This window comes from Temnothorax americanus, unplaced genomic scaffold, assembly GCF_048541705.1.
Source record: "Temnothorax americanus isolate GAGA-0224 unplaced genomic scaffold, ASM4854170v1 Scaffold204, whole genome shotgun sequence".
NCBI lineage: Eukaryota > Metazoa > Arthropoda > Insecta > Hymenoptera > Formicidae > Temnothorax > Temnothorax americanus.
This window is the reverse complement of record NW_027509344.1, coordinates 70,547-94,311: the sequence shown is the minus strand read 5'-3', so window position 1 is coordinate 94,311 and position 23,765 is coordinate 70,547. Positions and strand designations below refer to the sequence as shown.

At 33.7% G+C, this 23,765-nt stretch overlaps 2 protein-coding genes across 2 annotated transcripts in view; one reads left to right on the top strand and one right to left on the bottom strand.

Moving 5' to 3' along the window:
• Nucleotides 1-997: 997 nt before the first annotated feature.
• Nucleotides 998-23,765, bottom strand: part of LOC143897606 (esterase FE4-like) — a gene marked incomplete at its 5' end in the record, with an annotated part of 45,925 nt that continues 23,157 nt past the window's right edge. The window contains 4 exons of the mRNA XM_077406415.1: nucleotides 998-4,422; nucleotides 4,506-4,650; nucleotides 11,171-11,482; nucleotides 21,423-21,594. Coding sequence (XP_077262541.1) covers nucleotides 4,260-4,422; nucleotides 4,506-4,650; nucleotides 11,171-11,482; nucleotides 21,423-21,594 — 792 coding nt within the window. The remainder of the gene's footprint in view (nucleotides 4,423-4,505; nucleotides 4,651-11,170; nucleotides 11,483-21,422; nucleotides 21,595-23,765) is intronic.
• Nucleotides 17,153-18,084, top strand: LOC143897605 (myb/SANT-like DNA-binding domain-containing protein 3). Its single transcript, XM_077406413.1, has 2 exons — nucleotides 17,153-17,423; nucleotides 17,936-18,084. Exons 1-2 carry the CDS (start codon nucleotides 17,153-17,155, stop codon nucleotides 18,082-18,084), a joined length of 420 nt encoding a protein of 139 aa, XP_077262539.1.

Here is a 23,765-nt window from a genome sequence, read left to right as displayed (position 1 = left end):
TGGGAGCAACACTAACAATAAAAGAAAGTAAAAACCCTCCCAAAAAAGGACTTCCCGTCACAACCTCCACCACCGCGCAACACCGTATCAAAAAACTGGTATAATCTCGGAACAAGCAACACTGGCAGCTGGCACACACGTTCGTCTCGCACGGTGGCTCGAGTCGAACTTGATGCCATTTGTCATTATCTTCAAAGGTTATCCCGCATGTTAATAAGTGTCCACAGCACAACAAATTTTCTCCTTCCATGAAATTTCTTAAAGAAGGGGTGCACTGTGCAAATGCACATATTTCTTTTATATTTAAGTACATTTTTTTTGTCACACGCTTTTAAAAGGCATGATAAACCACCTCAGACCGTATGTTTGTGTACAACTTTCAGGAATAGGCCAGCCATCTTGGCCTTGTGACGTCACGGCGACGTCACGACTGAAAATTCCAATACGCTGCAGTTAAGGGAAACTTAATTTATCGAGTACTATTTACTATGTTTAAGACAAATGAAATATACCAATAAAAATTTTATACTGTCTACTACTATAAAAAAATAGAAATATAAAAAATTCATTCTTTGTATTTAATTTAAAAAACTTTTAGAAACTTTTACATTTTTGTCATATATCCCATAGAGGTGGGATATATGACATTCATGAGTGAAATATACGCTTTATTAAAAATTACAATTAATGTTTATAAATGAGACAATAAAATGTCATAATAAGTTATAAAATGTGTGTAAAAAGTTTATTAAGGTGTAAAAATAATAAACAAATTATAAAACTGAAAAATTAAAAAAAAGATAGAAAAACGATAGATGCATTAAAAGTTACTGTTATACGATCCAAAAAAAAAGAAGAAAAAAGAACACAAGAGATTTTGACTTTTACGGAGTGTCTGTACTATAGCATAAATCCCGCGCGCTAAAAATGCCGTATATCCTAAACAGGTGGGATATACAAGATATTAAGCTAAACAAAGACTATAAGAGCTATGCACTTGTATTTTTCTGTATTCCATCCTTTATTACTATCCCTCTACACTTATGTATCATGATAAATAACCATTAAACCTTTTAAATTCCCTTATACAGTAATCATTTAACGTAGATCGTAATATATGATCGCGTTACTTACTACGGTGAGAAATCAATTCAACTCACGACGGTTTCGTTAATATTAACAGTAAAGATCGAATTGAAATTACAACACCTGTTAGAGCAGAATAGTTACATGAAACGGAGCGGTAGAAAAACGGATTAATTTCACTTGTTGCTGTCTATATATAAGCTTCATTGTATTATAATGTATGGCGCGTGTTTGCTCTCATGTTTCCGGACTGCGACTGTTTAGTCGCTATAGGCGAGACCGGCTTGCTCGAGATTTGATGGTGCGCGCGCATGCTAACAAGAATAGGCTCGGCACTCATCTCGATTTCTGCGAGTACGGACTTATCGATAAACATAGTCAATATACAATTGCTAGCATCACGTAAAACAGGAAACGCTATTAACATTTATTCTTAACAGTACATATGGAGCACGGAAACGTAGAAACGTGAAAACGCAAAAACGCGGAAACGCGGAAGACAAATGTACTAGATTCCCGCGTTCCGTTCCGTCTGTTTTGATTGTTTTATATTACATGGCATATTTTGAGCGAAAAAGCGGAACCGAGAATTATAAAATGTTAATTTTTAACGGTATTTATTGATTAAAATGCTTGTATTCAATAGATAAGCTGAAAAGATAAGCATATTAATAAAAATTGCAATAAATTAGGTGAACACAATTAAAAGAAATGAATACAAATGTCTATTTGTCACCATACCGTTCCGCTTTTCCGCGCAAATTTGCTCTATGTAATATAAGGCAATCAAAACAGACGGAACGGAACGCGGGAATCTAGTAAATTTTATCTTCCGCGTTTCCGCGCTTCATGTATGTGTCACCCTGACGCTCGCTTCGTGACAACGATCGTCAACAGAGAATATCGCTTTCATTAAACGCCAATTTCGAACATCATTCAATAGAACGTTTCTTTCCCGATAAAATAACGTTTAAAAAACTATTATAGAAACGTTTTTTTCTATAATAAAATTTAAAATTACTACTTTTCACGTCTTTTGAACGTGTTTATGACGTCTTTGAGACATGCGTTAGAATGTTCTAGAAGCTTTATACATGTACCATTTATACCATGGCATCTATTTTTCTTCGAAGGAATTCCTTAACTGGTGCACATTCGCAATAAGTTAGAGTGAAACAATTAAATATACTTGACTGACTCTAACTTGTACAGTCCGTTATTGGTTTAATCGTTTTTGTTTCTGGTGATCTCGAGAATGAGTCGTGTGTGCGACCTGAGACGAAGGTCGATAATGATGAATTAAAGGCGATAGTGGAAGCGGATCCATCTGAAACTTTTGGTGAATTAGCAACAAGGTTTAATGTTAGTATTAAAACAATATTGGTCATTTAAAATCAAAATGGTAAAATAAAAAAGTTGAAAAAGTAGATGCTGCACGAATTAAACGAACGCCCGAAAGAGCACGTTTTAAAATCTGTATTTTGCTGTTAAAACAAAAATGAATTTTTTAATCAAATTGTTATTAATTGTGATAAAAAATGGATCCTGTACAAAAATTGCAATAGTTGGATCCAAGTAAAGCACCTGTTTGGAATATTCCCCAATTCCGAATTCGTAGTCACGCTCGCGAGTCGCGTCCATGTTACTTTTCCTTTCCAGGCTCTAGTCAGATGGCTTGTCGATCGAGTATTTTAACGATGAACGGAAGAGAAAAGTGAGAAATAAAGGCGCGTTACGCCGGCACTTGCCGAAAGGGACATGTTCCGAAAACACATGCAATTTTTAGTTCTGATAATCAATCTGTATATAGTTAACCAGAGTGTAATAAACCAAAGGGTGCTAAACTTTACTGTGTGCTTCTTGCGGACTATTCGCCCTACTGCGACTTGTCGTTGTTTGAACATAATTTGGGAGAGATACTTCTGGGTATTCGGTCAGGAACAGTAGAAGTTCAAACAGTACCAAAACAATGCCTGAAACGTCTACCAGAAGAAGCTTATAATCACTGTTTGGTGATCCTCTGCCGGTGTTATTCATTTCAGTTTCATAAAACTTGGCATAAAACTTCGATTACGGCAGATGTAACTGCAAGGAATTGTAAACCATGATGGAGAAGCTTGCAATTAAATAATAATCGAGATTAATCAATCGCTCTTCCCCCATCCTGTTTCATGATAACGCGCGACCACATATTTTACAAAAAATTGTGTCAAAATTGCAAGAGCTATAATTGGAAACTCTCCGTTAACCACCATATTCCCCAGACCTTACACCAACAGACTACTTTTGGAATTTCAACAACTTTTTACACGAGAAGAAATTCAATTCACAAGAGGCTGTCGAAAGTGCCTTCCGTGACTTCATCGCTACGCATCTGTACGCATTTTACCATTGAAATGGCAAAAATGTATTAATAATATGAGTGCATACTTCGATTAAAAATAAAGTGTTTTTCTTAAACACAATATGCCAAACTTTTTATTCAAAAACGGTCACATAAGTAAATCTCTGATACTGGCTTTCATTTAAAAAAAACTACACAAATGTGACTTTGTCATAAAAAAATGTTGATCTTTTTAATATAAAAAATCGTACACACATTTTGTGCGCTGTTTGCGTGTCGCAACTCATATTTTAAATATTTTTAAATTATTTATGATTTCTATATTCCAAACAGTTTTTATAAACAGTTTTCCCAAACAAATACTCCAATAAGCCCACTATTTGTCTAAGCCCTTACCTTATGACCCTTATGACTCATTTACTTTCTATAATATCTAAAATCCTTTCCTGAACATCTGATCCACAATCAACTAATAAGAATTAATCGTATTCAAACGAATCATATTGCACCATATACCGATCTTTTCCTCTTTATTTTTTCTCTTAAGAAACTGCACTAATCACCAATTCCGAGAGATTAGAACGTCATGTTATTGGTTATTATTTCAACAAAAATTTTAGCTGTTTCTTTTAAACTAAGATCCCTCTTGGACACATATTATAAAATTTTTTGAAATAGATTTTGACCGAAATTGTTTAGTTATTTCCTAGATTTCTATTACGTTTTCTAAAGAAAACGGAATAGTTCTAATCAGAATCCATTCCGAAAAGTTCAATAATATTGTACATACATACTCTGAACTGTAAAAACAGTTCTCAGCAATAATTGTTTATAATTTTTTTTTAATATTTTCCCAGTTCCAACGTTGTTCTCCTTTACGAAAAACTTTCATCTGAAGTTCTATATCGATGTTTAGATAATCGTATCCATTTGCACTTTTTAGCGGTATCCATTTAATAGGACACAAATCCGAAATAACAGGCGTTGGATTCCTAAATAAAATTAGCATTAATTATTAATATGCAATATATACTCTCCATATAAAATGCAAATAAAAATATTAAGTCTGTAATACCCTGTTTTAGCAAAATCTGTCCACAGCTGCGTTATGTAATTTATCATTTTATAATCCTTCGAATCAGGTGTAGGCAACGATATTCCCAAGTCTTTCATTATGTGAGGACAAAATAAATAACCCACATCCTCGAAATGAGTTGAGCCTATAAAATGTATTGTCATACAATAAATTAATCTTAAAAATGCAAACCGATAATTTCTACTACATATATTAATCTACAGTGTTTAATTAAAATATATACAGAGTGTTTCGAAATATGTGAGAAGTCTTATAGTGGTGGATTCAGGATACAAAAACAATGAAGGAAGTTTATATGTACAATAAACATATGTCCAGCTATTTGACCTTGTTTCTAAGTTATAGCCATTTTTGTGCTTTAGTAATTTACAGCTGCTTACCTTTATAGGAGGTGCTCGAAATCGTTCTTATTTTGTTTTTGTAAACAGTGCAATATATTTTCAGAATATTCCCCTTGTTGATTTCACACATTCTATTGGAATGAATTATTAAGTGGTTCTAGCAAGAGAAGTGAGTAAATTCAATTAATGGTCTAGTTTATACCGACTGTTTGGTACACGTACCATGTATATATTGTATATACTCACATTTGTATCAAATTCGTATCAAATCTCGGTTTGCACCGGTATAATCCGAGATTTAATACGCATTTGATACGGAGATTCACAAATAAAAATCAACAAGATCGGGAAATTGGGATCTAACATTCGTCGCCATGATATCTGGTGGTCGAAAGTAAAAGCACTCAGGGCTCACACAGATCTCGTGGCATTGTACAGGCTTAAACGTGCGGTCGTACTAGGTTTGTGTTGTATTTTTATTAATATGGATGAATTTTCTCCGCGTTGCAAATCTACGAGCAGAATTAAGTGTTTAGTTCGTGGTTGTGGAAGTAAGGTTGATAGTAATTTAAATGTTCGATTTCATCGCTTTCCCAAGCCCAAAAAGTGCTTCATACATGTCAAAAATTATTTTAGCAATTTAGAGAAAATTGATTGTTTCAAAGCCTGGAAAAATGCATTAAAAATTATATTAATATACTAGCTGGTTACCCGGGCTTCGCCCCGGAGGACATGTGTAATAATACACGCAAATAATCTCTCTCTCTCTCTCTCTCTCTCTCTCTCTCTCTCTCTCTCTCTCTCTCTCTCCCCTCTCCCTCCCTCTCTCCCTTTTCCTCTCTTCCTCTCTCTCTCTCCCTTTTCCTTTCCCTCTTCCTTTCCCTCTCCCCCTCCCTCTTCCTTTCCCTCTCCCTCTCCCTCTCATAAAAAATTGAATTATTTTACACACATATTTTATCAAAATTTTGGCGTCATTCTTTTTTGTGTAAATTATTTCTTGGAAACTTTTCTTTTCATTAATCCAAATTTTTAATGATAATCTTATTTATATAAAAATCGAATAAGTTGTTTCTCTCGTTTTAACTGCAGGTTATTGCAAGAAAACCCCAATAACTTTTCTATCACTCGCGACAGTCACAAAAGCCACGAATTGAAGTGACTCTGTTCACATATAATATGTGAAATAAATAACTTATCATACATAAAAAAATAAATTGTTATCGAAAAATAATACACATCGTGGCAATTAAACCCATCCTCTAAAAGTTAATAAAATTTTTGAAAGATCAGTAACGAAAAACTAATACAGTTTATAACACTTCCCGAGAAATTCTACCTCTGTTTTATATACAATTCTTTAAAATTCGATCAATTATTTCCCGAAAAATTCAAAAACTTTCTGATAACAATTTCTAAAAAGATCAGACGAAAAATTATACACTTTATATCACAAAATTCAATTCTTTGAAATTCGGGCAATTAATTCCCGAAAAATTGGAAAAATTTTGGTACCATTTTCCAAAAAAATCAGAAACGAAAAATTATACACTTTATATCACTCCCCGGAAAATTCTATCCCTGTTTCATATATAATTCTTTGAGATTCGGTCAATTATTTCGCGTAAGAATTAAAAAAAATTAGAAAAACCGGTTTCCAGAAGATCGGTAACGAAAAACTATACACTCTATAGCACTCCCCGGAAAATTCTACCCCTATTTTATATGGTTCTAATACAAATTCGGTCCAATAGTTTTTAAGTTAAAAACGTTCAAACATACACCACTTGTAAGAATTAAAAAAATTAAAAAAATGGGTTTCCAGAAAATAGATAACGAAAAACTATACATTCTATAGCACTTGCCGGAAAATTCTACCCCTATTTTATATGGTTCTAATATAAATTCGGTCTAATAGTTTTTAAGTTAATAACGTTTTTTTTTATTTTTCTAATTCTTACGGGTGGTATATGTTTGAACGTTTTTAACTTAAAAATTATTGGACCGAATTTGTATTAAAACCATATAAAATAGGGGTAGAATTTTCCGGAGAGTGCTATAGGGTGTATAGTTTTTTGTTATTTATTTTCTGGACACCGATTTTTTTAATTCTTTTACTCGTAAAGATTAGAAAAATTAAAAAAATCGGTTTCCAGAAAATCGGTAACGAAAAAATACACACCCTATAGCACATTCCAAAAAATTCTACCCCTATTTCATGTACTTGTTGTAAAAATTTGGTCCAACAGTTTTTAAGTTATTAACGTTCAAACGTACACCACCCGTAAGGATTTTATATAATAGTATAGATGGAAAAAGTGATCCCTTGTTTGAGAGTGTGTTCACTGCATTTCAAGAAAGAGGATTATATACTGCCAGGTAAGTTAATTGTTGACAGAAAAAATTAATTTGAAATTTTGTTTAACCTAAAGCGTAAACATCGTGAATATGTAAATGATACATTTTCAATAATAATTAACGGTGAATAATTTGATGATAGATGTTGCAAAAACGAGACGCTTGAAGAAAACTGCTGTGAAAAGTTTGTAAACATAGCGCTGTAAAGTTCACAACATCACCTCTCATGTTTTGTTCATTTATTCCACATCTATTATTATATATAAGTACCTGACGTCTGTCTGTCTGTCTGACCGCGAACTACTCATTCGTTAGTGGCCGAATTTCAAAGTATTGTATATGAAGTAGGGGTAGAATTTTCCGGGGAGTGCTATAAAGTATACAATTTTGTTACCGATTTTTTAGAAGCCGGTACCGAAATTTTTCCAATTTTTCGGGAAATAATTGACCAAATCTCAAAGAATTGTATATAAAGTAGGAGTAGAATTTCCCGGGAATTGCCATAAAGTGTATAATTTTTCGTTACCGATCTTTTTGGAAACCGGTTACGAAATTTTTCAAATTTCTCGGGAAATAATTGACCGAGTCTTAAAGAATTATATATGAAATAAGGGTAGAAATAACTAAAGAATGTAATAGAATTAGAAAAATTGCTAATAATAAAGAAGTTTCCGATTTCTGTTTAAAAAAATGTACGTGATTGCTCCAATTTCCGCAAATTTTGAGATATGATAACGAGCGAGTACTGAGTGAGAGAGACAGAGAGCAGAGCGTACGTTGGCAGTGGCCAATAAGAGAGCGTAATGGCGAGAGCCAATGAGCGAGCGAGCGTGATGGTGTGAGTGAGAGCGAGAGAGAGGAGTTGCGAGGGTGGGCAGTGAGTCACGGGAGCTCGAGCGAGACGGTTGAGCGTAGGGCTGAGGCCAAGATACCGAGCGTAAGCGTACGATAGCGAGAACCCCCTGTGTAATTGATCAGATTATTAAAGCCTATTATTAAACTACCCGAGAGTATCTTATTCCACGAGCCGCGACGACATCCTGAGCACTGAGAGTGAAGAGATCGTGTCTGGGCGAATCGACCAACGAGCCCGTTTGGACAGACAGAGATTATCGAGAGAATATCGTTATCAGATATCAAGCTAAATTTTTTTATGGATAATTTTTATGGATAATTTTTTGTCACCGATTTTTTAGAAATCAACTTTTCTAATTTTTTGTTGATGATTTTGATAAAACTGGTACCGCAAATTTTGAGATATCAAGCTGAATTTTTTTAAATTAAAATTTTTTTAATTCTTGAAGGATAAGTTTAATTTTTCATTAATGGATAATTTTTCAGATGGTAAAAGCGCGCAAAACGCGGGCGAAAAAAAAGAATAAATAAATTGATATTAGAACAGAAAGGCAGCAAATGTAAAACTAAACCCGGTAGAATTTTTAAACAAAATAGAAAAAGGAGGAACAGAAAGAAAATAAAATAAAATAAAATAAAAGAGAGTCAATAATGGCGGGTCAGCGGGTGAAAACGCGCGAAGCGCGAGCAAAGATAAAATTTAAAGGCTTTAATATAGGGGATTACGTTTTTGAAATATTTGACAATATGCTAATCTGCATCTATAATATTATCTATTATTTATTATTTATTAAAAAAGAATTCGAAGATGTGTAAGATGTTAGAGTTTAAAAAAAAAGAATATCAAATTTGGTGCTTTTAATTAATGGATGAGTTTGGGGAGAGGGGAATAGATTTTGAGCCCACGCGAAGCGGGATTTGTCCTGCTTTTAAAACGCTGCCCAAGGGACGGGTTCCAAGGGAACGGGCTTGGAAAAATTAGCGAAGAAGGAAGACCCTGTTGAGCTTGACTCTAGTCTGGCACTGTAAGGAGACATGAGAGGTGTAGCATAAGTGGAAGATGGCAACATCGCCGGTGAAATACCACTACTTTCATCGTTTCCTTACTTACTGGGTTAGGCGGAGCGCGTGCCTCAAGGGCTTCGTGCCTCGGCGGTCACGGTGTTCTAGAGCCAAGCGTGTCAGAGTGGCGTGAGGCCTCGCGGCTGATCGCCGTTAATACTTTTGCCTTCAATAAATTTTCTCTGCGCAGGATTTGCACCAGCCCAATCACAAATATTTTCCATAAATATTAACATTTTAATAACAGACTATAACACAGCGTTTAAAGTCCACCAAAACTGTGAGCCGATCGGCGCCAAATTGGTTAAGCCCCGCCTCTATGTCAGATCCCAATAGTGTGAAGATATTGAGCATTGTTTATAATATAAACCGAATGGCATTTCGAGCATCTATAATGTTAAGCAGCTTCACATTACTGGAGTACAAACAACTATATAACTCGTAAGGGCGCAAATAGACGAGCAACTTTGTCGCGCTACAGTGTAACGTGACACGTGACACACATGGAGGTTGTAAGGATGTCTAATTAATGTTATGTTCTGTGTGGGGAGTTATAAAAATTTTTCGAATAAAGCTATTTTGTTTAAAACGATCTATATAACTTAAGCAAAAGTTTTAAATTATTATTTTTCAAACATTTTTAATGAGTTTTAATTTTTTTTTTAATATAAAACATTGTATCTATTTCATTACAATTTTATAAAAAATTTTATGACACACGGTGAAAAAAAATGTAACTTTCAGTAGTTGTTTATGAGATGACGTTTGTGCTATTTTTAAATATGAACAGAACAACAAAATATCAATAATAAAAAAATGTTTATTAAAAACATAAAACTTTTATTTAAGTCATTATACGTATATGTATAAATTTTGAACAAAATAATTTTTATTCAAGAAATTTTTGTATGATTCTATTATTTAAAAAAAATAACTAGTTGTAAGTCTACACTTAAACCTAACACATTATATACATTGTCACGACTTTTTCTCACTCCCGGAGCGGTCCGGGGCGTGTGATGGATCAAAAGGGGAAAGGAGAGAAGGATGATAGGCCTCTCCGATGATTCTCTCGCACCTCCGACGCTACACGAACTAAATTTTATGTTGGGCGCCAAACGCGTAAATTCGCGTCCGCGAAACCGCGAAAAACCAAAAGGAGACGCAAAACTAAATAAGTCGGTGTGCAAGGGAATGGCTAGCTCGACCTAATAGCAGGGCGGGGTTGATGAAGGGCAGCGCGATACTCGGCGGGGTGACACGTAAATCATGAACTCAATCGCTAACAAATAAAGTAACATTTATTGTGTAATAGAACATTGCAAGGGCCATTCTGGCTTTCATTAATAAGAAAAATAATAGCGCGGTTGATAGCGCGGGCGTCAATTTCTAAACAACAAAATGATAGTAACGCGGACGCCAGAAAAACACGGAGAGTTACGTAATTTAGTAAACGCGCGGAAAGCGCCGTTATTAAGCGAATAATACTAGTAGAAAACCGAATTTACAAAGTCTTCGAAATCATAGAAATCACACAGATAATAATAGTAGAATATTAAACCGACAAACATCGGCAAAAACATAACTGGAGTAAACGTGAAATAATAGCGTGAAACGCCGCGAAGGATAGTGCGTCACGTTCGGAACGCGTGAACGTAAGGTCCCAAGCCGTGCAGGAATTCGGTCACCAAATACTCTCAATTTAACGCAAGTAATAATATTTATCTAACGCGCCGAGTAATAATCTTAATCTAACGCAAGGAATAATCTTAATCTAACGCAATGAATAATCTTAATCTAACGCGAGTAATAATCTAAATCTAACCCGATTAATAATCTAAATCTAAGTGGTTCGTGGGCGCGAGCAATATCCGGCCGTAATTAATGACGCGAATACCCGGGCGCGAAAAACTAAAATGCAATGTTTTTCATATGTTTAAGCATATTTTTTAAATTATATACCTGTATAAACGTATTCTTTAGGATTAAAAACTCTCTCTTATGTAATCCTAAATTAATTATCGATAATACCTGAGAGATTTATATCCAGTAATTTCTTGACGACTGAAGTTTCACTCTTGTATGAAAATTGATATAGATACGTTACACTACTCAGCTTCGTTTGGATGTCGGCTATTTCCATAGTGCCGCGATAAAAGAGTTCGTCGCCAAGAAAATTAGAATAATCTATTAAAGTTTCCTCTGACACTGGCTTATTGCCGAAATATAAAAATCGTAAGTCTTCCGGTGTAATCGGTATTTGTGATAATCCAGACCAAACTTTGGCTTGTCCGGCCTTCTCGAAATCAGAATCGATTTGTTTAAGAACCTTGTTGCTTATATCTGAAATAATTTTTAAAAATCGTAAATAGTATCTATAGAATATTGCTAAAATAATAATAATAAATAAAAAATAAATATAAATAATAATAAATAATAAATGAAAATAATATTTTAAGAACTTTTTCGTTATATAAAAAATAATTGATTTCGTAATATTAGAAAACTTGTTCTTAAAATTTTATCTTTTTATGTAAAATGGCTTAAAAAACATGTATGTTAATATATTCGAAATGCGGTTATAAAATAACAAAATTATTTCTAAATAGACTACTTCTTTAAATGTTCTATTTTAACAGTAAATATTATATTTTTCCTATCTTCAATATTTTTTTTGAACAATTATACATTGCTCATATTTTTTATTGCTAGAAGCAATACTGTAGAGTAGTGTAGAGTTATCTTTTTTATCAACAACTGTCTTTACTTTTATCATTTCCACGATTTCAAAATAAATTTATTTCAATAAATTATTTATTTATAAGCCATGTACAGGGTAGTAAAAAATTATATGCCATGGCTTGGACAGGTGATTCTTCAAATCAAGATCAGTAAAGATCTGAAAAAAGTTGCATCCACAAAATTGATTTTGACCTTGAAATTCAAGGTCAATTTTTTTTATTGGCTTAAAAAATTCTGCTCATCAAGAGGAACAAAAGTCTTAAAAGACCATAGGTCGCAAATGAACCCTACAACCCGCGATCTAGTCATGTGCTGCATTTTGACGACGTTTTCTACGTCTGGGTACCCAGAGAACCGTTCCATTCACACCGATGGCTCTCAGCATACGTGCTTGTTCTCCGGCTTCCACGTGACGCCTTCCATTTTGCAAGCAAGTTCGTAGTCTTGCCTTTAAATTAAACCTCACTCTGGCAAGAATAGTTTTATTTTGTGTCAATCTAACTATTCCCTCATTGATGCGCTGTCTTAAATTTTCAGCTGTTCTGACAGCTATGCCCGACCTATAAACAAATGCTTGCAGAGCTCTCCAAAAGAAAAAATCTAAAGGATTTAGGTCGGGAGAGCGAGATGGCCACAAATGTGGTGGAGGTCTGCGTCCTATCCACCGGGTTCCGAAAAGCTGATAAAGAAAACGACGAACTTGCTTACCAAAATGCGGTGGTGCGCCATCATGCATGAAATAAACGCGGTTGCGGCGCTCATGGGGAATAATTTGTCGCATTCTATGCACTAGGTTATGTCGCAAAAATGTAAGATAATGTGCGCTTGTCAGTCGCAATGGCAGGTAAACGGGACCAATATAACTATTATTAATAATTCCTGCCCATCCTGCTCGGAGCATTAATCGCGAAACGCCCCTGTTGAACACGCTGTAGCATGGCGTTCCGATAAGCCCAAATACGGACATTCTGCCTGTTCAAAATGCTCGTGCTAGAAAAACTAGCCTCATCTGTGAACAGCACGTTTTCTAAAAAGTTGGGATCATTACGGAGTTTTTGTAACATCCACCGACAGAACTCCTTGCGAGCATAACGATCTCTAAACCGCAATTCCTGCACTATTTGCACCCGGTAAGGCCGCAAGCCCTCGCGTATTATGCGAAGCACCCCTGTCGGGTGCGATATACGCGTGCCGCTATACGCCGTAAACCCATGACGGGAAAAACTCGTGCCAATACAATGACCCGCTCTTTGGTTTGCCAATGAATTCGAGGTCGTCCTGCTCTATGATGACCAGCGGATCGCATTTCAAATTGCTCTTGGTCCTCAAAACGCTCTTCAAGGCGTTGGAATTCTCGACGATCTGGAATTTCACCAGGGCGTACCCGTTAGCGCGATTTTGTAGAAAATTGGCATAAATTTCGCGTGCTCGTGTATAATTTTCAAGGGCTTGGTCAATTACTCGGAGCATTAGACGTTGGTCACGACCATCTCTATGCATTCGCCTACGTTGATGTCGCAAACGACGTTCCATTGTAAGCAAATTTCTAAGATATGCAGAATGAAGGTATAGAATCAAGTGAAAAGCAAGATAGTCGGAGAAATATTTCAAGTCGAATCACAGCGGCTTGCGTTACTTGCGTTTGCAAACCAAAGCCAGTAGGATACCGACGATATCTTATAATTAGGCCGTAAGGTTCTCTGGGCCGCGTACCGTGGCAAAAGAACAAGTGTCTAGTTGGCTCTCATGGCCTCTTTATATGCGAGTTAAATTCGCGCCTGACGCCGCTTATGGAGCGCCGTGGGAGGCTTCCGTGCGCGCCGGCGCCACCCAGCGCTACCCACAGCGTTTGCGAGTAGTAGTGGCCGGGCCGCTGAGCTTTAGGCGCGATAAGGCCAGCCGTCACATATATTAATATAATTGATATAAATAATAAATCGATATAAACCATAGACATATTAACATAGACTGCTCATGTCGGTAACGGGACATGAGTTTTCTCTACTCCTGAGGGAAAAGAAAAGCATGAATTGATTTGTCAGTTTGTCGATAGAGAAAGACAGAACTTCTTTTATCAATAATTGCGACAAAATTGCATATCCCAATTTTTTCAACTTTATGATTTTCTTTTGGTTTGAAGGGTTCATTTGCGACCTATGGTCTTTTTAAAACTTTTGTTTCTCTTGATGAACAAAATTTTTTAAGCCAATAAAAAAATTTGACCTGGAATTTCAAGGTCAAGATCAATTTTGCGGATGCAACTTTTTTCACCTCTGTGAAGTTAGCACCCCATCTTTCAAAAAATCATTTTTTTCTTTAAGTTCTGAATGCACCCCGAAGAGTTCTAGAGTTCCTTGTTAATTTTAGAAATAGTTCCAGCAAATAAAGCTAAAAAAACCGTTGATGAATCTTGGGGGTGCTAAGTTCACAAAATGAAATAACTAAATCAGCGATAACAATAAAAGTATAAAAAATATTTAATTTTGCCATTAGGATTTCTTTTAGAACTCTTGAGGTGCTACCCAGAACTCTCAACAGAACTCCCAGAACTTATAAAATTTTTTTTTATTTTACTCAAAAATCGAATATATCGAGAACTTTTTATATATCGGTCGTAGCGCTTCAAGCTTTAATAGTTTTTCATAGAACTCGTGAGGTGCTACCCAGAACTCTCATAAAAATGCCCGGTTTACTAAACAAAAATTTTATTCCTTGGAACTTAGAAATTTTTTGACCCGACATGTGAAAAATCGCGAAAACTTTTTATATATCAGTCGTAACGCTTCGAACATTAATAGTTTTTGGTAGAACTTGTGAGGTGCTACCCAGAACTCATAAAATTGCCCGGTTTACTAAACAAACATTTTATCTTTCGGAACTTTAAAATTTTTTGACCCGACATGTAAAAAATCGCGAAAACTTTTTATATATCGGCTGTAGCGATTCGAGCTTTAATAGTTTTTTGTAGAACTCATGAGGTGCTACCCAGAACTCTCATAAAATTGTCCGGTTTACTAAACAAACATTTTATCCTTCGGAACTTAGAAATTTTTCGACTCGACATGTGAAAAATCGCGAAAACTTTTTATATAGCGGTCGTAGCGCTTCGAGAATTAATAGTTTTTGGTAGAACTCGTGAGGTGCTACCCAGAACTTAGATAAAAACGCCCGGTTTACAAAAAAAAAATTTATCTTTTGGAACAAAATTTTTCGACCCGACACATTTTTTTTTCGTAAACCGGGCGTTTTTATCTGAGTTCTGAGTAGCACCTCACGAGTTCTACCAAAAACTATTAATGTTCGAAGCGCTACGATCGATATATAAAAAGTTTTCGCGATTTTTCACATGTCGGGTCGAAAAATTTCAAAGTTCCGAAAGATAAAATGTATGTTTAGTAAACCGGGCAATTTTATGAGTTCTGGGTAGCACCTCACGAGTTCTACCAAAAACTAATAATGTTCGAAGCGCTACGACCGATATATAAAAAGTTCTCGATATATTCCGTTTTCGAGTAAAATAAAAAAATTTTTTTTTGAAGTTCTGGGAGTTCTGTTGAGAGTTCTGGGTAGCACCTCAAGAGTTTTAAAAGAAATTCTAATAGCAAAATTAAATATTTTTTATACTTTTATTGTTATCGCTGATTTAGTTATTTCATTTTGTGAAGTTAGCACCCCCAAGATTCATCAACGGTTTTTTTAGCTTTATTTGCTGAAACTATTTCTAAAATTAACAAGGAACTCTAGAACTCTTCGGGGTGCATTCAGAACTTAAAGAAAAAAATGATTTTTTGAAAGATGGGGTGCTAACTTCACAGAGGTATTCGTCAGGCAATTCGTGACAATGTTCCCGTAAGTCAGAAACCGAAGACTACGCAGAAAAAGAATTTTGTTTTTGTAACACGATCGCTTAAATATTATAAATAACAAAGAAACTATATTTCTAGATTTAATACAGTTTGCCGGTATCGTTTCATAATGTTGTAAAACTTATGGTTTACGTAATTGTTACGAAACATGATGGTAATTTGTATATTGTTAATATGTGGTGGTAAGATGTCGTGTCTCCTGCAACAAAGTAGGAACGTAAGTTGTTGGAGTGCCGTGCCGATCATAATGCTCGTCCTAATCCACATCTTTAACAGCTTAGTGTTCTGGTATCCAAACAGTGTAATAGAAACTGAGTATCAAGCTTCTTATTTTATTGAAAAGAAAGAACGATGCCTTTTAATTGTTTATGCCAAGAATCGATTATAATTTCACATAACGAAAAATCCAAATATTACATTCAGTTGCGCAAAAAGGCAGCAAGTTATATTTATCGCAAATTTAGACAATATCAAAGTAATTTAAACAAAATAGATATAATGAGCAATATAATGAGATTTATAAACAATATGCAAAGAACATAAGTCACATAAAATAATTCAGCAAAATGATTATATAGAATTAGGGTCGTAAATGATTGAAGTATCTTTAATCATGTCTTATCAGGTTTTTTACACTTCTTTTCTTAATCTAATTCTTAAGTTTAATTAATATTCCAGCCGAAGGAAGTTTATTAAGTATATAATTTCGGCAAAAGGAACTATTATGTTAAAATATTAAAAGGCATCGTTCTGTCCTTTCAATAAAATAAGAAGCTTGATACTCAGTTTCTATACAATGTTCGGATACCAGAACACTAAGCTGTTAAAGATGTAGATTAGGACGAGCATTATGATCGGCACGGCACTCAAACAACTTACGTTCCTACTTCGTTGCAGGAGACACGACATTTTACCACCACATATTAACAATATACGAATTAACATCATATATGTTTCGTAACAATTACGTATACCATAAGTTTTACAACATTATAAAACGATACCGGCAAACCTTTGTTATTTATAATATTTAAGCAATCGTGTTACAAAAACGAAATTCTTTTTCTGCGTATAGTCTTCGGTTTCTGACTTACGGGAACATTGTCACGAATTGCCTGTCGAATGCTTGTGTAAGAGTTCACCTGAAGAAGGTCCGAATCTGGACCGAAATGTTGTGATTTTTTATGAATAAATATGCCAGTTATAGTCAACTGAAGTTTGTGATTCTATTTTATATCCACTGGCGGAAAAAACTTTTCCATTATATTAGAAAAAATTTATGTTAAATTACAACATAAAACTAATCGGTATGACGCAAAAAAAATCGCAAATCTGTCATCATCTCTGCGTGATATATATGTGCATATTGTGATAAATGATAAATTAAAATATATCTCTCAAAAACATGCAAACAATACGAGCAACAAATTTTACGAATGAGGAGAAAATTGATTTATTAGATAAAATATTCGTATATCGTCATATTATTGAAAATAAACAAAGTGATATTACATCAATTTCGAAAAAAGACGAAGCATGGGCCAACATTACCAGAGAATATAATGAGAACAGGTCAATTATACGGACCGAAAAAAAATTACGCAGTTGTTGGGATAACATAAAAAGAGACACCAGAAAATATTGTGCAGCACTTAAGCAAGAAAGTTACAAAACAGGTATAAATTTATCATTAAAATTATAATTAAGGTACATTTAATTAAAATACATTTCTTTTATGTTAATTAAATTTGTAGGTGGAAGTACAGTAAATGTAAAAAAGATGAGATGTTTGAGCTAGCCCAAGAAATCATGGGTGAGACAGCAGTACATGGATTAAATAATCCATTTGATTCTGACTGCATTGGCAATGAGAAAGAAAATGCTTCTTCTGTTATTGAAATTTCAGAAAAAGATGATAATGATCCGGCGCAGGTATTTACAGCAAGTTATCAGAAAGTAAAAAAATATGGAAGATCTGGTGAGAGTTTACTATCTGCTTTAAATTTTTAATATCTAATAAAAAATAAAAAAATTAGTGATTGGGAAGCTTGGGATAAACAAAAATTGAAATCTGAAATAAGTTCTCCGTTGAAAAAAAATATACCGACGGCATCAAAAAATGTAAAACCTACAAAAAGGAAGCTTGAAGACGACAAGACATTATATGAAGCAAAAATTGAATGAGCAGGTATCTTGAAAGTAGATATAAAAGAAAAAAGAAATTATGAAATAGAAATACTAAAAGCTAAATTAGAAAAAGAGAAGTTAAAAATTGATTTATTAAAAATAATAAAAAATAAATGTAAAGTACAGAGTGATATAATTTTTAAATTATAAGCCAAAAACTTAAGAGATTTTTTTAGTGTAAAATGCGTTTTTATCGGGATTTTTTTTACAAAAAACCAGTAAAAATTGTTAATATCAGATTTTTATGTATATATTTTAATATCTTTAGAGAACATAAAAAATATTTTTTAAAGCTGAATTAATAAATATAAATAATAATTAAACCCTATCGAATACATGGCAACGGTGTCCATGATTGCGCCCATTCTGGTTGTCTAAAACAAAAAATTCAAAAAGATTATTAATTAGTATGAGTTTGGCTATAGCAGGAATATAGAATTAAGTAAAAAAAATTTTTTTTACGATTTTGGCAATTTTTGAAAGATTAAAAAAATTTATATTAAATTTTCAAAATGCCGCCATTTTTTAAATTTTCTATTTTTTTTATTCCATTCTAGTTCCTGCTATAGCTAAACTCATACTAATTAAGAACCAGAATGGGCGCAATCATGAACACCGTTGCCATGTATTCGATAGAGTTTAATTAATATTTATTCATTAATTCAGCTTCAAAAAATATTTTTTATGTTCTCTAAAGATAATAAAATATATAGGTACATAAAAAGCTGATATTAACAATTTTCACTGGTTTCTTGTAAAAAAATCCCGAAAAAAGCGCATTTTACACTAAAATACCCCCTTAATTTTTACGTTTTATGTGCATTACTTGTTTATTTCAAAGTATAAGAAACATACAAAATAATTTGTTTTCTGTGATTAAATGAGAAATAAAATGCATTAGTCATCATTTCTCATTCCTCTTAATGTTAAGCAGGGAATAGTTATTAATTATTACAAATACATTTTATAACTGCGTGCAGAAATATCTCATTCCTGCACGGCCTCAAGTGAGAAATCTCTCGCGCGTGCGGAATCGGCCATCCGTCGCACAGATGACGCGCGCTCAATAGGCCACTTTCCACGCACTTTGTAGTATAAAATAGAGTGTGTAACACGTGCGGGTTGAGAACTAGACACTTGTGCGGGTGATCGCACTCGCCTTCGACTCGTACGTCCACTCCTCACTCGTGTCCAATTCTAAACTTCCCGCACTTGTTACACAAATAACTATTGTATGAAGAAGAGAACATGTTTGTTATAAAATGTTTCCTTATGTTGTAACGTTTCAAAATAAACTAAAAGATGTTATAATAAAATATATACGCAACATTCTCTAGGCATTAATTATTATTTTTACAATTCGTTACTCCCTTTTTATCAAAATATGGATGTACCAACAGATTCAAAGTTGCCCGCAAATAACATATTTATCTGCTGTTTCCAAATATGTTGTTCTTAATTATATGTTTTACAGTAACCTGTTATTATTGAAATATATATTAGTCATAATATCAAATATAAGATTACCTATATGTTATAATTGATTTATATCAACATTACTTATATTAAAATATGCCAAAATTAAATTTTTTCATTATTGATATTTATCTCATTATTTACATATCGCATTTGCGCAACAGCATTATTGTATATTTGGGGATTAATTGGATTTGGAATAACTTTCTGTTGAGCAATATTAGGTAGAACAACTGTTGCCACAATAACAGGAAGTGCTCTTTTAACTGTATGAAAACGTGTTTCAATTGACAAAACTGCAAATCTTTGTTTCCAAATTCCAAAACATCTTTCAATTTTTGAGCGTTTTCAAATATAATGCTCTGCTGGTGTTGTGGGATTTAGTACCGGAGTTATCAAATATGGTAAATTTGGATAACCGGAATCTCCAAGGAGTAAACCGTCACCAAATGTATCCAATTCAAACAATGTTTTAATTCTTGAGTAATTAAAAATAGTAGATTCAAGCCAACGCGCTACTATGTCAATTATTTCCAATCTTGCATTAATAATCACTTGTATACGTTTGTTGAAAAAAATCCTTTTCTATTACGGTACAACTCACTGGTTTCTCCACCTTATAGAATATAAAGAAACTTTGTAAAAACAAGATATATGTATATGTTTATATATCTTGCAATTACATTATTCTTATCATATGATTGAATTTTCACATGTGTACAATCCATACAACCAACAACACGTATAAATTTAGCTGTTTGATAAAATTTTTGCTGATTTCGACAAATTTTTTCTGGTAAAATAGGAAGTTTTATAAATTGATTTCTTAACGCAGCAATGGCAGGAGATACTCGATGAACAATACTATGAGCGCTTACTTCGCTGATGCCACAGAAATCACCAACAGTCATAAAAAATGATCCAGTTGCATAAAACCGCAGAACAACCATTAATTGGATCACAGGTGAAATGGCATATATATATATATATATATATATATATATATATATAAATTTATATATATATAAATTTAATTTGTTGTTTTTGCTAATTTGTGAATAATTAAAAAATAAAAAATGAAAGTTCTTTGCCGATACTTGCTTATCACTACAAAATGCATGATATCAGTACAAAATTACTTTTTTCAAAAAAAGGTAAAAAAAGGCGCCAAGTGCACGCGCAATGTATGTTGTAAATCCAAAAATCTTAAATGGTAGTAGCTTTAAATTATTTCTTCCTAACAAAATAATTTACAAAATTGCGTTACCTACTCAACTCAAGTGATATGTATTTCAAAAAAAGATGCAAAATTTTTTAATTGCGCCAATTGCAAAGAGAATATATATATATATATATATATATATATATATATATATTGCTTTGAAAAATAATTGTTGCGCAATAACTTTAAAAAAATAAAACTCAAGTGGTACGTATCTTTGTATTCCCATTTATATAAAAAATTTATTTATTTTATTTTAATTAAATATTTTTATTTTGTACTGTTATCTCTTTAATTCTTTGTGATTAAAGTGATTCTTTGTAATATTATAATTTTGTTAAAAATAATTAAAGCTTGGAATGAGAAGACCTTTGAATGGGAATGCAAAGATACGTACCACAAGTTTTATTTTTTAAAAGTAGTTGCGCAACAATTATTTCTTAAAGCAATATATATATATATATATATATATATATATATATATATATATATATTCTCTTTGCAATTGGCGCAATTTAAAGATTTTACATCTTTTTTTTAATATAAATAACATGCACAGAATTGGTCTGTTTTCTGTAGCTGCACTGCTGAACTAGTGCACACTGGTGCAATAAGTTAGAATGGGACAGGTATATTTTGTTTTACTTTAACTCACTGCACCAGTGTGCACTAGTTCAGCAGTGCAGCTACAGAAAACAGACCAAATGTCGAGATTTGTTCAGAGCCACAAAAATGGCTTTTCTGGCAGTCTAAATAAGGTTAATAAAGCCAAAAACAAATATATACATACGTCCAAAAAATTTGCTGCGTACAAAAAATATTCCTTCCTGACTGGTAAAACCTAAAAGAAAGGGCACTTTAACTCCACGATGTATTAACGTGCGTGGATGTTCCGGAAGAAATGGATTTGGTGACTTGGAATCTAAACTTGGTTTAAATGTGAGAACAATTTGATGGTATTCCTGCAAGAAGATATTATTAATAAAAACATTTTCTCAATGCACACATATAATCTATACATCTATAGCAATATTATCAATATCCTATTGCGCTTGTGTAATAATTGCAATAGTGTTAAAAATAAAATCTATTTTTAGTTTGTGTTACACACTCTCGCGTCTATACCTTCCTTGGCGGCGGATTAGGCTGAGTTTCCACTGAGCGCGTCACGCGTCGCGTCGTCTCTGTCGTTAACCAATCTAAACATTCCGTCACAAATAATGTAATAAAATAAGATGTGTATTCCGAGATCACAACTTGATGACGTTGTCTGTGCTTTTAATAACTATCATCCGCGTCTCAAATTCACTTATGAGTTGGAAAAGGGCAATTGTTTGAATTTCTTGGACACGTCTGTTTTCAGAAGCGATAATTGTTTAGTCACTAATTGGTATCGTAAACCAACGTTTTCTGGTCGTTATATTAATTTCTTCTCCAGTTATCCATTAAAATACAAGATTAATACCATCATCAACTTGGTCGACCACGCTATACTTTTGTCTGACGTACGGTTTCATAACAATAACATTAATTTGATAAAATCTATTTTGTTGAACATTGCTTTCCGGCCCCTCTCGTGGATAAACACATTCTAAGAAGACTCGCTGAAATTAACAAACGGTCAAATAACAATGAATTCGACAACCGTGCGGATCGGGCTAATATCCCTGATCTCAAAATTTATATTCCTATCCCGTATATGTTAAAACTTTTAGTGAGGGTTTACGACGTATTTTTAGCAAATATGGCTCGAGTACCCTATATACTGTCCCTGAGAAACTAGACGCACTAATTAAAAAAGAGAAGGATAAGTTGGAGAGTAAGAAATGCACGGGCGTTGTCTACAAACTGGATTGTTCTGATTGCAATGCTTGTTACATTGGTCAGACTAAGCGCCATTTAGAGACTCGCATTAAGGAGCATTGCGCTGACATTAACAAGCATTCCAGGCAGCATTCGGCCGCCAGCAAGCATAGAATAAATTTTGATTATAATTTTAAATGGCAAGAGGCCACGATCTTACATAAGGAGCAGAATCTCAAAAAACGGGAAACTTCCAAAATGATATTAATTAAAAAGCATACCGACGCTATAAATTTGCAGAAGGACACAGAAAACCTCCCATTGGTTTACGATCGGATAATAGTTTCTCTCTAAACTTTACACTCTATGTCAATTTATGTATTTGTGATTATTCGTGACATGACACAATTATATCAGTCGTTCGACGGGCGCTACACGTGACGTTCATGCCTCACAAAGTTTACATTTTGTTCGACCGCCCCGTTAATGTTTAACGATGACTCGTAATGTTATGATGTTCGAGGCACATTGATCTATGTAAGTTAAATATGTAATTCGCATTGTTTCCATTTTATATGTATTACCGGCAATTTACGTTGTTTCAGCATTAACTTGATAAGGACCCAAAATAAAGGTCTAAATGTTATTGTAATTATTAAATTATTGCCAGTCAGGCCGACTAATAAAAAGTTTCATATTATTTATCACTGGCGAAAAATTATTTTTGAAAATCAGATGTTTTGATTGGTTGCAATGGATGACGCGACGCGTGACGCGCTCAGTGCGTCCTTACTAGATACTATATTATGGGAGCTTTACAGCAAGTGACACAAGTCGACACAAGCATCGTTCTATCTTTTTTTTTGGTAATGAGTAACAAAGATAAAACGATACTTGTGTCGACTTGTGTCGCTTGCTGGAAAGCTCGGTATAAGCTATAAGCTTACGAATAAACTATTCTTTTTGTTTCTGGCAGCTTACTACTCTTCGTGGAAGTTTGTGATGCACACGTGTCTTAAAGCAAAAAATCTATAGGGCTATGAGCTGGGTACAACAGAATACCCGGGAAAAAATATTCATATCTGACAATATATGAACATATATAAACATATATGATATATATATGATCATATATAAATGAGATATAAACAAATATAAGTTTTACATGCCCATATATAAAGCATATATAATTATATGTGGCCATACATAACTGTATCGACATTGTATATGATCATATATGACAAGACACGATGCTGTATATGATTGTATATGTTCATATACGGCCGGAAATGATATGAAACATGATCAGATCTGTCTATATATGACGAGA

Excerpts from the sequence above, each read along its gene's own strand:
- LOC143897605 (XM_077406413.1), top strand. The coding sequence starts at position 17,153 with ATGCAAACAATACGAGCAACAAATTTTACGAATGAGGAGAAAATTGAT. Across the intron at positions 17,424-17,935 it reads GCAAGAAAGTTACAAAACAG|GTATCTTGAAAGTAGATATA; the intron begins GTATAAATTTAT and ends TTGAATGAGCAG.